At 45.3% G+C, this 14,410-nt stretch overlaps 1 protein-coding gene and 1 long non-coding RNA gene across 2 annotated transcripts in view; one reads left to right on the top strand and one right to left on the bottom strand.

The window, feature by feature from the left end:
- The window catches only part of LOC140362679 (uncharacterized), a 414,634-nt gene that overhangs the window by 271,909 nt on the left and 128,315 nt on the right, over positions 1-14,410 (top strand). The window lies entirely within an intron of this gene.
- c1qtnf12 (C1q and TNF related 12) overlaps positions 1-14,410 on the bottom strand; it is a 45,326-nt gene that overhangs the window by 17,051 nt on the left and 13,865 nt on the right. Inside the window, exon 2 of the mRNA XM_072448829.1 lies at positions 2,144-2,248. Coding sequence (XP_072304930.1) covers positions 2,144-2,248 — 105 coding nt within the window. The remainder of the gene's footprint in view (positions 1-2,143; positions 2,249-14,410) is intronic.

Raw genomic sequence — 14,410 nt, 5'->3', positions numbered from 1 at the left:
TGCGGCCCCTGAGGGCAACAGAGTCCGGCTTAAGTCCTGCTGCGTGTGGCCCCTGAGGGCAACAGAGTCCGGCTTAAGTCCTGCTGCGTGTGGCCCCTGAGGGCAACAGAGGCCGGCTTAAGTCCTGCTGCGTGTGGCCCCTGAGGGCAACAGAGTCCGGCTTCAGTCCTGCTGCGTGTGGCCCCTGAGGGCAACAGAGACTTCAGTGGAGAACCATGGACCAGGGGAGAACCATAGACCAGTGAAGAACCATAGACCTGTGGAGAACCATAGACCAGCGGAGAACCATAGACCAGTGGAGAACCATAGACCTGTGGAGAACCATAGACCTGTGGAGAACCATGGACCAGTGGAGAACCATAGACCAGTGGAGAACCATGGACCAGTGGAGAACCATAGACCAGTGGAGAACCATAGACCTGTGGAGAACCATAGACCTGTGGAGAACCATGGACCAGTGGAGAACCATAGACCAGTGGAGAACCATAGACCAGTGGAGAACCTTCGACCCAGTGGAGAACCATAGACCATTGCAGAACCAACCATAGACCAGTGGAGAACTATAGACCCAGTGGAGAACCATAGACCAGTGGAGAACCATAGACCAGTGGAGAACCATAGACCAGTGGAGAACCATAGACCTGTGGAGAACCATGGACCAGTGGAGAACCATAGACCAGTGGAGAACCATAGACCAGTGGAGAACCTTCGACCCAGTGGAGAACCATAGACCATTGCAGAACCAACCATAGACCAGTGGAGAACTATAGACCCAGTGGAGAACCATAGACCAGTGGAGAACCATAGACCAGTGGAGAACCATAGACCAGTGGAGAACCATAGACCTGTGGAGAACCATGGACCAGTGGAGAACCATAGACCTGTGGAGAACCATGGACCAGTGGAGAACCATAGACCAGTGGAGAACCATGGACCAGTGGAGAACCATAGACCAGTGGAGAACCATAGACCAGTGGAGAACCTTCGACCCAGTGGAGAACCATAGACGTGTTTCCTGGTCAAAGCTTGAGTCTTGCTGCGTGTGGCCCCTGAGGGCAACAGAGTCCGGCTTGAGTCTTGCTGCGTGTGGCCCCTGAGGGCAACAGAGTCCGGCTTGAGTCTTGCTGCATGCGGCCCCTGAGGGCAACAGAGTCCGGCTTAAGTCCTGCTGCGTGTGGCCCCTGAGGGCAACAGAGTCCGGCTTAAGTCCTGCTGCGTGTGGCCCCTGAGGGCAACAGAGGCCGGCTTAAGTCCTGCTGCGTGTGGCCCCTGAGGGCAACAGAGGCCGGCTTAAGTTCTGCTGCGTGTGGACCCTGAGGGCAACAGAGTCCGGCTTCAGTCCTGCTGCGTGTGGCCCCTGAGGGCAACAGAGTCCGGCTTAAGTCCTGCTGCGTGTGGCCCCTGAGGGCAACAGAGTCCGGCTTCAGTCCTGCTGCGTGTGGCCCCTGAGGGCAACAGAGACTTCAGTGGAGAACCATGGACCAGGGGAGAACCATAGACCAGTGAAGAACCATAGACCTGTGGAGAACCATAGACCAGCGGAGAACCATAGACCAGTGGAGAACCATAGACCTGTGGAGAACCATAGACCTGTGGAGAACCATGGACCAGTGGAGAACCATAGACCAGTGGAGAACCATGGACCAGTGGAGAACCATAGACCAGTGGAGAACCATAGACCAGTGGAGAACCTTCGACCCAGTGGAGAACCATAGACCATTGCAGAACCAACCATAGACCAGTGGAGAACTATAGACCCAGTGGAGAACCATAGACCAGTGGAGAACCATAGACCAGTGGAGAACCATAGACCAGTGGAGAACCATAGACCTGTGGAGAACCATGGACCAGTGGAGAACCATAGACCAGTGGAGAACCATAGACCAGTGGAGAACCTTCGACCCAGTGGAGAACCATAGACCAGTGGAGAACCATAGACCAGTGGAGAACCAAAGACCAGAGGAGAACCATAGACCAGTGGAGAACTGTTGACCAGCGACGGAACCATAGACCAGCGGAACAATAGACCAGTGGAGAACCATAGACCAGAGGAGAACCATAGACCCGGTGCAGAACCATAGACCCGGTGCAGAACCAGAGACCAGTGCAGAACCATCGACCCAGTTCTTTTACGGGGACTCACCAGAGGTCTTTTCCTTTTGCGACATTTCCCAGGAAAGTTCCCGACCGGGCGCTTCACAAAGTCCATCCAGGATCCCAGCGGGTCGACGCGCTGCTGCTCGGACACCTGCACAAACAAGCGCACGCGAACATGAGTAAGAAACTGTGTCCGAACCGTTTAATTCACCGCTGAAATCATCCATCATCTCGCGTCAACGTGGAACCGTCTGAGCAGCACTTCATCTTCTCGACTCGCTCGTTCTTTTCAGGTATTTACCGCTTTCTCCCTGACATGAAAATCGAACGCCGGAATAGTGCCCGCTCTGTGTACGCGCTGTGTTTCGGTCGACACGTCAGGACTCATTCGCCCGCTGCAACTTAAACGAACACAAATAAACCGTGTCAAGTGCTTTTTTGGAGCGGCTGGATATTTCCATGAGCTGCGCGGTGAAAAATGGCTCCGTCTGTCCACATGCGACTCGCAAGACTCAATTAGTCTAGAACAACATGTCAGACCGCCAGCAGCTCCCCCAGCAGCTCCCCCAGCAGCTCCGCCAGCATCTCCCCCAGCAGCTCCCCCAGCACCTTCCCCAGCAGCTCCGCCAGCAGCTCCCCCAGCAGCTCCGCCAGCATCTCCCCCAGCAGCTCCCCCAGCAGCTCTGCCAGCACCTCCGCCAGCAGCTCCCCCAGCAGCTCCCCAAGCATCTCCCTCAGCAGCTCCGCCAGCAGCTCCCCCAGCAGCTCCGCCAGCATCTCCCCCAGCAGCTCCCCCAGCAGCTCTGCCAGCACCTCCGCCAGCAGCTCCCCCAGCAGCTCCCCAAGCATCTCCCTCAGCAGCTCCGCCAGTAGCTCCCCTAGCAGCTCCGCCAGCAGCTCCCCCAGCAGCTCCGCCAGCAGCTCCGCCAGCAGCTACCCCCAGCAGCTCCCCCCAGCAGCTCCCCCAGAAGCTCCGCCAGCAGCTCCCCCAGCAGCTCCCCCAGCAGCTCCCCACGCCCTAATCCAGTGTTTTTAGACAGAAATGCACGAGATAACGAGTCAGACGTACAGTAGGCTTCGACCCAGACGTTATAATATTACAATTTATGCATTATCTTTGTGAAAAGTGACAAATATTAGAACAGAAAATTCAAATGTTCCACACATTCGCCCTCTAGTGGCTGCTGGGACATCTGCACAGACACTTATGCTGGGAGGCAGATCTATATGAATAAATGATGATAAATGAATTAATGCTAAAATATCAATACTACTATTTTTTGGTAAAATAATTTACATTTTAAAAACATTTTGTATAGTTAATCTGCACATGTATTATATTTTTTAGATCAGTTTAAGCTGGAGTGGACTGAAAAAAATAATTCTTTCTAAGCCAAGGTCAAATCATATATATATATAAATATATATATATACATGATATATATATATATATCATGTATATATATATATATATATATATTTATATATATATATATATATATATATATTTATATATTTATATATATATATATATATATATTTTTGTTTTTAAATATAAACATAGATCAAAGAAACACAAAAAATACAAGAGAGTAGGAAAAAAATAATAGAAATTAAAAAAGGTAATAAAGGCATTGAAAAAAATGAATGTCCAAAACAAATACAAGTTTAAAATAAAGTCCTCCAAATTTGTCTGAATGAGATCCTTTCCATTGTTCAATGTCAGTCAAGTCTGTGATTGTCGTAGCAGTTTCACCGCCAGTTTTCTCCAAAAGTATCACATAGTGTGTCCATGGCAGGAGTTTCACATACATCGTTCTGAATTTGACTCTGCAGCGATTTGTGAATATGTGTGAGCAACGGGACGGTCCAAAAACACATGGGAACACACATGGGAACACACACGGGAACACACACGGTAACACACATGGTAACACACACGGGAACACACATGGGAACACACACGGGAACACACACGGTAACACACATGGTAACACACATGGTAACACACAAGGTAACACACACGGGAACACACATGGTAACACACATGGTAACACACACGGTAACACACACGGGAACACACACGGTAACACACATGGGAACACACACGGGAACACACATGGTAACACACACAGGAACACACATGGTAACACACATGGTAACACATACGGGAATACACACGGTAACACACATGGTAACACACACGGGAACACATACGGGAACACACACGGGAACACACACGGGAACACACATGGGAACACACACGGGAACACACATGGGAACACACACGGGAAAACACACGGGAACACACATGGGCCTGCCACACTTTCTCCAATAACCAGCATTTCCCTGTGAATAACGTGCACTTTTCGGTTGTAGTCATCTGGACTCAGTTTGAAAAAATAGACGTTTCGACTCTCATCCAAGAGACATTGTCAATAACAGAATTTAGGTCGAGAACTCCGATATTAATACTGTTCTGTGGTAAGACCCGCCCATTGGGAGGAGCCTTCCTGAAGTAGAAAGAGTTGTTGGTTTCAACAGAAACTCCCCCCTTGTATCTACCGAGCTAGCCTATTCAGAATCTTAATGGGCTGTTAAAACCTCTTTGTCTTAGTGAGACCCTGGCTCAACCACCCTGAGTACCTGATTAGCATTTGAATTCCCTGGTCCTTTACCTTTCCAGGGGTTCAGTAACCCATTATAGATAACAGAAAGATGAAACCTAAGCCCTCCATTTCTGTTTAAAGAAGGTCTTTCTTTTTTAACAAAAATAGCTTCCTTGACTCCTCTTTCAAACCATCTTTTCTCCCTGCTTAAAACCTTCACCTCACCGTCTTCAAACGAGTGATTAGAGGCTTCAAGATGGAGATGCACGGCACTCTGTGGACCTGAACTAGTATTTCTTCTGTGCTGATAAAGCCTCTTGTGTAGAGGCTGTTTCGTCTCACCTATGTAACGTTCTTTACAGCTTTCTTCACTGCATTGGATCGAATAAACTACATTGCTCTGTTTTTGAGTCGGCAATTTGTCCTTTGGGTGAACCAGTTTTTGTTTCCTATATACTTCTATTTGGAGTTTCCCGTCCTCTCCTCTGATCGTGGCACAATCAAGAAAGGCCAAGCTAAGGAGAATCGCTTGGCCTTTCTTGATTGTGCCACGATCAGAGGAGAGGACGGGAAACTCCAAATAGAAGTATATAGGAAACCTACACACACGGAAAGAAAGACCTTCTTTAAACAGAAATGGAGGGCTTAGGTTTAATCTTCCTGTTATCTATAATGGGTTACTGAACCCCTGGAAAGGTAAAGGACCAGGGAATTCAAATGCTAATCAGGTACTCAGGGTGGTTGAGCCAGGGTCTCACAAAGACAAAGAGGTTTCTAATAGCCCATTAAGATTCTGAATAGGCTAGCTCGGAAGATACAAGGGGGAGTTTCTGTTGAAACCAACAACTCTTTCTACTTCAGGAAGGCTCCTCCCAATGGGCGGGTCTTACCACAGAACAGTATTAATATCGGAGTTCTCGACCTAAATTCTGTTATTGACAATGACTCTTGGATGAGAGTCGAAACGTCTACTTTTTCAAACTGAGTCCAGATGACTACAACTGAAGCTTTTTCTACTATGGAACACGCCTGGACGAATGAGGGATTACACCGACAACGTGCACTTTTATAAAATAGCGTGACACATGAGAGATTTGAGATTTCATGCAAAAATATGTGTTCCCATTTTCTCTCTGTCAAAATAAAATCGCCTTCTCTTTCCCATTTACTTCTACCATATTTGACATTAACGCATTCTAATCCATTGCGTCGGCACAGAATTGTCGTTACCTCAGATTCCTCTTGTCGATGCGTAAATCCGTCGTTGGCGTTCGCGAGGCCCAAACAGTAACAGATTCCAGACAGTCTTGGCTCGCGGCGGTGATCGCTCCGAAAAGGAATTTGTTTTAGCTTCGGCGCTAAAGACGCGGATCGCTCGACGGCAAAAAAAACAACAACACGCGCCTCTCTCCGAAAACCTGCCGCGACAAAGCCGCGCCGTGTTTGTCTTGGCCAAACGCCGCGGCGGGAAAGGGAACGCGCGTCAGCAGTGGATATACTGCCTATTATTTACTATTCATTACTGTTATGTTTACCGTATTTTCCGGACTATAAGTCGCACCGGAGTATAAGTCGCACCAGCCAAAAAATGCATAATAGAGAAATAAAAAAGTATAGTATTATAAGTATAGAAGTATAAGTATAGAAGTATAAGTATAGAAGTATAAATATAAGTATAAGTCGCACCCAGGCCAAAACTATGAAAAAAGGTGCAACTTAGTCCAGAAAATACGGTAATATTGCTATGGAAAACTGGACATTTGAACCTTTTTAATCAAAGTACTAGAAATGTGTACTAGAACGTCACAAAAAACGCTGTATTGCTGTATCTGAAATTACCGTATTTTTCGGACTATAAGTCGCACTGGAGAATGAAATGCGGTTGCAAGTGTGAAAATAACAAATAAAATCACATATAAGTCGCTCTGGAGTATAGGTATATAAGTATAAATATAAGTATAAGTCGCACCCCGGCCAAAACTATGAAAAAAGGTGCGACTTATAGTCCGGAAAATACGGTAAATGTTTTCAGAGAGATGGAAAACTGGGAAAAAGCAATTAACAATTCAAATTCCAACAGAATTCCAGCTTCATTCACCATTGGATTATCAGACCTAAACGACCACATGTTTTCTGCCGTTATAAAGCTAAGCAACACTAAAACAATCATAACTTTATTTATGACATTGTTTAGTGCGTTTAGTGTCCAAAGGTTCAGAAAAGTCTCTGTTTCTGCTCAAACACGAACAAATTGTGTTAAAGTTGCAGAGACAACACTTCCGACCATGATATTTAATCAGTCATAGCAACGTTTAAACGCCAAATATGTTGATTGTTGAAGGGCTCGGCTTTATTATGTAAATGATTGACGATATTTTGCCTTAATACGATGTGGAAATGTGTAGTTCTCCTTTACATCGACGCAGCGCTCAGTCAATCAAACTTTCTTGAATGTGACGGGGGCGTGATCTCAGCCGGTGGGCGGGGCCTGTGTGACTGCGTACGTGAAATTCACTGTTTCGTTTTATATATTTTTTTTTTATTATTATCATTTAATTGTTATTTTTTATTATGACTGTGTCTTTGTAACAGACAGTCGTGAAGAAGCAATAAAAACAACTCCAAGCACATATTTATGAACTATAAGGTTAAACTGAATCATCTTTGGACGTGGTTGACGTGGGCGTTTGGTTGTGCTCCTCAAACCCGGCGAGCGCGGCGCGTTTCCACTGGGATTAACGGTTAAAACGGCGAACCTTACGGCAGCACTTAACCCCGACGGGCAGCAACGTCCCAAATCAATTCCTCCTGATTTATATTTTCCAAGTCGGAGCGGGCCACACATTTATAATTACACGTCTTAAAACCAGCCCCTGCGTAATAATCGAAAAATGACGACGTTTCGTTGCCAGTAAATCAGCCGCGCCGCCAGCTCGCGCACGCCGATGTAATTAAACTATTACGACGTTCGGCCCCGGGGGGATTATTGTGTTTGAACGGGAGAGAACGGAGCAAAGACCGTGTTATCCGACATTTGTGATTGTAAAAAGAATAAAGGGTGGTCCTAGATAAACAGAGGAGGGTCTTCACAAACTGCAAATGGCATGAGTAATTAGCAAAATAAAGACGGCGCGCGGAATTGATTTACGGCAGGAATAACAGGCCGAACACGCAGGAATTTAAAGCTTTTCTAGATTACAAGCTTTTCTGAGACTTTCGTCAGCGTTACGTGTTTTATTTGGGAAAACGAGTAAACGAGCTTTGATTACCAAGCTCTTAAATAGGTCCATTTAAAGTGCGGGTAAATAGGTGCTTAGCTACAAACTGAAATTGTGGAAAAAGCGGCGGAACGTAGAGGAATATACTCTAAAAATTGTAAAACGCGTTGTGTGATTTTTCAGTTTTTCTCAGTCTTTTCGCACGTGTAGAGACTGGAACGGCGTCAGGGCCGTGATCCACTAAATAAACTCACTTGACTTAAAATATGCCCTGTAACTAAAAGGCGTGGCGTTGGCAGAGGCTCTCAAAACTGTCTGACAAAAACATCTAACCTAAACTGCACTCACAAGACCTCAAACTCACAGCATTTGCACAAAAACATATTAGTAATCTAGATATTCACGCGTAAAAAAGGTAGAACAAACTCCCAAATGACTCCAAAAACCTTAAAATAATCAGTTAACTAAACGACTAAATGACTACAGCGCCAGCCAACATGTGACAATACGAAAAAGCCGGCAATTTCTGTGCAACAAAAGGATATTTAGGAATTTAATTTAGGAATTTAACATCAGGAAAAAGTGGATTTCGTCTGTAAATAAGTGGATGAGAGCTTGAACGGCTGTGACAGACACTTAAGGTGGACGGACTTTAAAAATAAATTGGAGCGCTTACTGGATTACCGTCTCGTACGACCGCAGCGCATGGAGTCTTTATCGAAGCAGAATGTTGTGTGTACGGCATTGATTTGGTCGCAATAAGCCCCAAAAACGAGATGAGTAACACTTTACGCCACACTTTTCTTTATAAAGCATGAACAAGCACTTAAAACATCATGAACAAATAGTTAATTAAGGATGATTTAGGCTTAGTACTTAATGAATACCTCAACCCGGTGGTTCTCAAACATTCTCGCTGTGAGGTGCGTGTGCTAACCACTCTGCCATACTTAAGTAGTCGCTAAGTGTGTATTTAAGAATGTACCGTGTCATCGTAGTAGTAGTTAGTAGTAGTAGTAGTAGTAGTAGTAGTAGTAGTAGTAGCAGTAGCAGTAGTAGCAGCAGCAGCAGTAGTAGTAGTAGTAGTAGTTGCAATAGCAGTAGCAGTAGTAGTAGTAGTAGCAGTAGTAGTAGTAGTAGTTGCAGTAGCAGTAGCAGTAGTAGTAGCAGCAGCAGCAGTAGTAGTAGTAGTAGTAGTTGCAATAGCAGTAGCAGTAGTAGTAGTAGTAGTAGTAGTAGTAGTAGTAGCAGTAGCAGTAGTAGCAGCAGCAGCAGTAGTAGTAGTAGTAGTAGTAGTTGCAGAAGCAGTAGCAGTAGTAGTAGTAGTAGTAGTAGTAGCAGTAGCAGTAGCAGTAGTAGCAGTAGTAGTAGTAGTAGCAGTAGCAGTAGTAGCAGCAGCAGCAGTAGTAGTAGTAGTAGTAGTTGCAGTAGCAGTAGCAGTAGTAGTAGTAGTAGTAGTAGTAGTAGTAGTAGTAGTAGCAGTAGCAGTAGTAGCAGCAGCAGCAGCAGTAGTAGCAGTAGTAGTAGTAGTAGTAGTAGTAGTAGTAGTAGTAGTAGTCGCAGTAGTAGTAATGAAGCCTGCGTAAATTCAGCCTGGAAGACCTAACTCCATCTATGTCCACTGCTACGCCAGGGCCAGCCGCTCCCCAGCATCAACCGACGCACCCAATCCGGGCGTCCGCTTGTCCGTCTGTGGGAGTCAGATCCCTCCTTCGCGCGGACCTCCTCCAGGTTTCTACTTTTCCCAGGAAGTTTCTTGTAGTTTTTCCTGGCCGAGAAGGACAGGGCACTCCCGGGACATCGCCCCTCGCACCTACTCCCCATCCTCAATCAACGCACCCTAGTTACTCCTCCCCGTGGCACCTCCTCTGCCGGTCCCATTTAAACCCTCACGCAGTTGGCTCGGGCCGCTTCAGATCGTACTGCGACCCACCACCTCCCCTCCTTCTCCTCTGCATCCCTCTCATCCTAATCATCCTCTCTACCTTCTCCCCATACCTACCACCACCAGTCTCCAGGCCCTGGGGGGGAGACATCTGATACAAATGGATTATGGAGTGCCCGGGGTCTGAGCGCCAATTAACCCATGTAATAAAGCTTGCTAAACAGTCCTTTCTGTGTTTGTCTGAGTCCAGGGTGAATTAGTAGTGGTAGTAGTAGTAGTAGTAGTAGTAGTAGTAGTAGTAGTAGTAGTAGTAGTAGTTGCAGTAGCAGTAGCAGTAGTAGTAGTAGTAGTAGTAGTAGTAGTAGTAGTAGTAGCAGTAGCAGTAGTAGCAGCAGCAGCAGCAGTAGTAGCAGTAGTAGTAGTAGTAGTAGTAGTAGTAGTAGTAGTAGTAGTCGCAGTAGTAGTAATGAAGCCTGCGTAAATTCAGCCTGGAAGACCTAACTCCATCTATGTCCACTGCTACGCCAGGGCCAGCCGCTCCCCAGCATCAACCGACGCACCCAATCCGGGCGTCCGCTTGTCCGTCTGTGGGAGTCAGATCCCTCCTTCGCGCGGACCTCCTCCAGGTTTCTACTTTTCCCAGGAAGTTTCTTGTAGTTTTTCCTGGCCGAGAAGGACAGGGCACTCCCGGGACATCGCCCCTCGCACCTACTCCCCATCCTCAATCAACGCACCCTAGTTACTCCTCCCCGTGGCACCTCCTCTGCCGGTCCCATTTAAACCCTCACGCAGTTGGCTCGGGCCGCTTCAGATCGTACTGCGACCCACCACCTCCCCTCCTTCTCCTCTGCATCCCTCTCATCCTAATCATCCTCTCTACCTTCTCCCCATACCTACCACCACCAGTCTCCAGGCCCTGGGGGGGAGACATCTGATACAAATGGATTATGGAGTGCCCGGGGTCTGAGCGCCAATTAACCCATGTAATAAAGCTTGCTAAACAGTCCTTTCTGTGTTTGTCTGAGTCCAGGGTGAATTAGTAGTGGTAGTAGTAGTAGTAGTAGTAGTAGTAGTAGTAGTAGTAGTAGTAGTAGTAGTAGTAGTAGTAGTAGTAGTAGCAGAAACAGCAGTGTTTGATCTGCTCCTGCTGGTGGTTGTCAAGGGGCTCGCCGTTACCGTGCGTTTTGGGACCGCCCACTTGATCACAAACTGAGACAAACGAGGCGCTGCGGATTTGTCTTCTACGCCTACATTCCGTTTGACTTTAAAACGACGACGCTCGGACGTAAGACTCCGGCGATGGAGACGATGGATGGATATCTGTGGAGTGGACGTTTGACTGGGCTAAAAAGGCCGTGACGAAGACATGGATGACGGGAACTGCGTCGACTTGAAGGACTGGACCGAGGTGACGCTGGACTTTTATGAAATGGCCAAACTGACTTTTACTTAGAACTTGAACGTGGACAATGGGCCAGATGGGATTGGAACATTTGGCGACATTTGAGTTTGTATTTCCTTTTGATTTAGTCATGCCATGCTCTGGTCTTGTTTTGATTGTTCTTTTAGTTTTGTTCTTCTGATAATATATATAAAAATAGAGAATAACATCAGTTTTCATGGATTGCGTAACTGTTTGAACGAGATGATGGAGGAGCCGTGTTTAATCCCCTGTTTTCACACGCAGCACGTCGCTCATCCACGCTTGGCTGGACGGGACCGTCCCAGCCCCGCCCGGCCCGGCCCGGCCCTGCCCCCGGAGCGAGGCATCCCCTGAGGCTCGAGACAGACCGGGGAATGGCACCCACAACCGCAACCGCACCCAGCTCTGCCATCCACACACGGAAACACAGCCAGAAAGTGCTTTGTTGACTGAAATAATCCTCTGTGTTATTTTACTCACTGTTATTACTACGATTATTATTTATTGATAACGTGAGATCAAATTGAGCTTATTATGATAGATATTATTATTATATTTAGTTTTTTTTCCATTGTGTGATTGAAATAAAGTCGATTTGAATAGATTTGGAAATGGTGCGATATAAATGAAGTGGATTTTAATTTGGATTAAAGCAAAGGTGTCGAAACTGTGGCCCGGGGGCCAAATGTGGCACTCAGACCAAGTTGTTGGCCCTCCGGTTTCCTGTTAAACAACAAAAAGTAGTACTTTTTACATGTTTATGTCATACCAAGCTAATATTAATGTTCTAAATCTTATTAAAGGTGTGGAGGTGCATCAAAATAATGTCAAATGCAAAATTTCGAATGGTTCACTTCATTGTCCGGTTGTCTGTGGCCCTCTGCTACATATAAGTTTCAAAAACCCGAATATTATACTAATAATTATAGAAAAAGGCCAAGGCTGAACCAGGATCAAATCACGTTTAAATCAGGACTAAACTGGACTCAAACCAGTGTGAACAAACATGAAAAGGTGTTTTTGTTGTAGTTTTTTGGGCAAAATCTTACAAAAAAAACCCCATTTAGTCCAAAGTCAGAAAGCAGTTGTCAGATTGCACACAGCGCCCAGGCCTGCCGTGTTGACGCATCTCTGTGTTATTCTTCCAGTAGCGGCGCGCACATCGCAGCAAGTCGCACCGTTTCAACAAACATCACGTGGGGAAATGTACACGAAACGCTGGTGATGATTCAGTGCCACAAACACACGGGGGAGAAAGTCTGCACGTTTACGCCTCAGGAAAGCCTCGGGAAAGCTCTCGCCACAGTCAGACACTAATCTGACCCTGACAACAGCACCACATCTGTTTCGCGGGGAAATGACAGCGTCGCGGTCGGTCTTTACTCAGTGGGAGGTCAGATGTCTGCGAGCGAACTTCTGAATCTCACATGACGCGAGCGCAGAATAATTGTATATTATTTGTGTTTGTATTTGCTGCGCTTAATTGCAGTGCATTTTTTTTATTTTTTTTTATAAACATGCACGTTGGTATTGTGGGTTTACAGAGCAATATTTTATCAACCTGTAAATGACATATCCAGACAAGCAATCAGAGGTAAGCTGAGGTACAGGTCAGGTCTGGTGCGAGGCAAGTCCGCTTCTGTTTAAAGCATTTCAGAATCAGAATTAATTTTATTCACCTTCAATCGTGAATTATTTTTGTTACAGACGTACGGCAAACAAGTAATGACCCTATAAAAAATAAAGATGATAAAACTACAATTACGTCTCTTTTTCTCATCTAAATATTCAGTTAAAAAAAAAAGAAATCTCACTCTAAACCTTACTTTTTATTATCATCTAATTTATAAAAATATATTATCCTCATAACATATTTATATACAAAATTGATTAATAAAATCACTTTTAAATTAAATAGATGCAAGATAAGTTTAATACTGTGGTTAAAACATAATAATCTCGACTCAGAGAAGCAGGAAACTGGTCAGAAAAGTTACATAATGCACCTTTAAGTTACCAATGCAACTTTAAGTTCAATCAATCCTCCAATATAGCATTATTATCGACTTTATTAGGTCTGTTTGGCTTTACCACGCACAGAGAATGTCTGTCCGCCCGGTGGTCTACGGTTTACAGTCAAAGTAATTCCGACTCGACCAGTGTTCAGTGTCTTGTAATCCATAAACACGCCGCGATGTGAGTGTTACTAAGGCGACGGGCGCGTGACGACCTCCAATGAAAGGCTCTGGATAAACCCGCTCTGATCCGAACCACTGAACTCCACGTGTGGGTCGGAGCTCTGACCTGTGTTTCACCTCAGAAGTCTGTAGTAATAGTAGTATTTACCGTATTTACCGGACTTTAAGTTGCACCAATTTTCATAGTTTTGGCCGAGGTGCGACTTATACTCCAGAGCGACTTATATGTGATATTATTGGCATAATATTATATAATTTTGTTTGTTATTTTCCCACTGACAACCACAAGAGGGCGCTCTAGGCTCTAAGCGACTAAGCGAAGAATCTGCACTTCCTCTACCTCTGGAGTTTGTGGAGTTGTTTAGAAGTGACACAGAGGAAGAAGAATTCTATGGACTTAGTGATTTGGGGTAAAACTGATGCTTTGGTAAACTTGTTAGCATGTTCTTTATGCTATAGTTATCTGAATAACTGTTCATATGTTACATTAACATACCAGACACTTACCACAGTTCTGTCTGTGCGTCAAAAAATGCGACTTATACTCCAGTGCGACTTGTATATGTTTTTTTCTTCTCTGTTATGCATTTTTGACTAGTGCTCACACTTCTGACTTATAGTCAGGAAAATACTGTAAGTAGTATTAAATGTAGTGGAGAACTAAATACATAATACTGACATGCTAGATATATATTCTGAATACTAACAGTGAGTAACTGTATTCTGAGTATTACAGTCACTCTTTCAGTTGGTGGGATCAAAATACAATTATACTTCCCTAAAATCAAAGGAACTGCACAGTATTAGTCAGAAAACTAGAAAAACAACTCGTGTGGTGTTGGTAGATAACGTAAAGTTGTTTGAAGCCCGTTTCGTGGTTTTAGTTGTAGTTTTTTCATGATAATATAATGCAACTCAAAGTGAAGGCATTCTAAACACTACATACTCACACGGCCAGTACATGTTTACCATTTTGGCTT

This window comes from Eucyclogobius newberryi, unplaced genomic scaffold (genome assembly GCF_026437365.1).
Source record: "Eucyclogobius newberryi isolate DKJ021-1_F unplaced genomic scaffold, fEucNew1.0.hap1 SCAF_17, whole genome shotgun sequence".
In the NCBI taxonomy this organism is placed as follows: Eukaryota; Metazoa; Chordata; class Actinopteri; order Gobiiformes; family Gobiidae; genus Eucyclogobius; species Eucyclogobius newberryi.
This window is presented reverse-complemented; position numbering and strand designations above follow the sequence as displayed.